The sequence below is a fragment of the Sinocyclocheilus anshuiensis genome, unplaced genomic scaffold (genome assembly GCF_001515605.1).
Source record: "Sinocyclocheilus anshuiensis isolate Anshui unplaced genomic scaffold, SAMN03320099.WGS_v1.1 scaffold1717, whole genome shotgun sequence".
Lineage (NCBI taxonomy): Eukaryota > Metazoa > Chordata > Actinopteri > Cypriniformes > Cyprinidae > Sinocyclocheilus > Sinocyclocheilus anshuiensis.
This window is the reverse complement of record NW_015539928.1, coordinates 170,012-171,924: the sequence shown is the minus strand read 5'-3', so window position 1 is coordinate 171,924 and position 1,913 is coordinate 170,012. Positions and strand designations below refer to the sequence as shown.

At 44.7% G+C, this 1,913-nt stretch overlaps 1 protein-coding gene and 1 pseudogene across 1 annotated transcript; both read left to right on the top strand.

Annotated features, from left to right (window-relative positions):
• The first annotated feature begins 388 nt into the window (after positions 1-388).
• LOC107686738 (histone H2A-like) lies at positions 389-805 on the top strand (annotated as a pseudogene).
• A 647-nt stretch (positions 806-1,452) lies between these two features.
• LOC107686735 (histone H3) lies at positions 1,453-1,906 on the top strand. Its single transcript, XM_016483836.1, has one exon. The coding sequence runs from the start codon at positions 1,485-1,487 to the stop codon at positions 1,893-1,895; it is 411 nt and encodes a 136-aa protein (XP_016339322.1). The 5' UTR covers positions 1,453-1,484; the 3' UTR covers positions 1,896-1,906.
• Positions 1,907-1,913: the final 7 nt, after the last annotated feature.

The following is a 1,913-nucleotide window of genomic DNA, read 5'->3' as shown; positions in this document are numbered from 1 at the left end:
GTAGCATTTTGACGATATTGATACGTGAATGTGAATATTATGCTATAAGTCAGACATTTAACTTGAATCACTTTATGTTTAAAACGAATGAAATAAATAATAGGCGATGGAGGTTTATATAACACATTTAATACACAAAGGTAATTGAAAGTGTTCTACATAAAGTCATAAAAATGTACATAAGGAGTAAAAATAAGAAAGGAATAAATAGAAAAATAAATAAAGGTAAACAAAGAAGCTCGTGAACATGGTTAACGTTGTGCTTGAGGGTTGTCAGCAGCAGAAAGAGGGTGGGGTTTGAAGTTCGGAGGGAAGTTCACTGATTGGCTTGGAACGTAATCAGACTCCAGCCAATAGGAGACTGGCACGCTTTCTTTTAAAAGTAACGTCGCAGCTCTCTGTATTATAATTCTTTCTTTAAACTGTGTTGTAGCGGTTGTTATCACAATGAGTGGAAGAGGCAAAACTGGAGGCAAGACTCGCTCCTCCAAAGCTGGAGTACAGTTCCCCGTCGGTCGTGTTCACAGGCTTCTACGTAAAGGCCACTATGCCTAGCGCGTCGGTGCCGGTGCTCCGGTGTATCTGGCCGCTGTGCTCGAGTACCTCACCGCTGAGATCCTGGAGTTGGCTGGAAACGCCGCTCGGGACAACAAAAAGTCCCGTACACCTGCAGCTGGCGGTGCGCAACGACGAGGAGCTGAACAAGCTTTTTGGCGGCGTGACCATCGCTCAGGGCGGCGTGCTGCCCAACATTCAGGCCGTGTTGTTGCCCAAGAAGACCGAGAAACCCGCCAAGACCAAGTAAACCGAGAAAAGTTTCTCTTCAAACCAAAGGCTCTTTTAAGAGCCACACATTTTCTCCACGTGAGAGCGATTTTTCATTCAGTTGGTATAGACCATAGTCTTTGATATAAACCCAGTTTGAAGTTTATTTTATTTAAAATTATTTTAATACTGACCCATTTTATTTGAAATCCCGTATCCTCTTCAATTACTTTTATTTCTCTAGTTTAGTGAAAATGTGGTCCTTGGAACAATTTAAGTAACCTTAGCATGCCATATTGCACTTAAATTCTGCAGTGCTAGTTATAATAATTTATGCAGATACTTTTATCCAAAGCGTCTTACAGCGCATTCAGGCTATACATTTTTTGTTACCAGTATGTTAATTTAATGTATTAATAAAAAAAAATCACATAATCTGGCATACAAATTTAAGACCGACTTCGCCTATTCTGTTTTCATACAAAAGTGAACAAGAATGCAGGACATTTAGGCGGGAACCACAAACTGTCGTCTCTTGTTTGAAAACAGGAGACGCACATTCATTGGTCAACTGTCATTTTGAAGCCCCAGACAATAACCAATCAAAAACCACTGACTCTACGCCGTCCAATGAGCGCATGGCAGCTGTAGACTTAAAACAAGCGTTGCGTTCTAGCTTGTCTTATTCTTTGTTTTTGATGTAGTACTTCTGTGAGATAATGGCCAGAACCAAGCAAACCGCCCGTAAGTCCACTGGAGGTAAAGCCCCGAGGAAGCAGCTGGCTACTAAAGCCGCTCGTAAAAGCGCACCCGCTACCGGTGGCGTTAAGAAGCCTCATCGTTACAGGCCCGGAACCGTAGCTTTGAGAGAGATCCGCCGTTATCAGAAGTCCACCGAGCTGCTGATTCGCAAACTGCCCTTCCAGCGTCTGGTGAGAGAAATCGCTCAGGATTTCAAGACGGATCTGCGTTTCCAGAGCTCCGCTGTCATGGCGCTGCAGGAGGCCAGCGAGGCTTATTTGGTCGGTCTGTTTGAGGACACCAACCTGTGCGCCATCCACGCCAAGAGAGTCACCATCATGCCCAAAGACATCCAGCTGGCCCGCCGCATCCGCGGAGAGCGCGCTTAAACCCGCCGCTGCAGCAGT

Coding starts and splice junctions, on each gene's coding strand:
- LOC107686735 (XM_016483836.1), top strand. CDS start 1,485: ATGGCCAGAACCAAGCAAACCGCCCGTAAGTCCACTGGAGGTAAAGCC.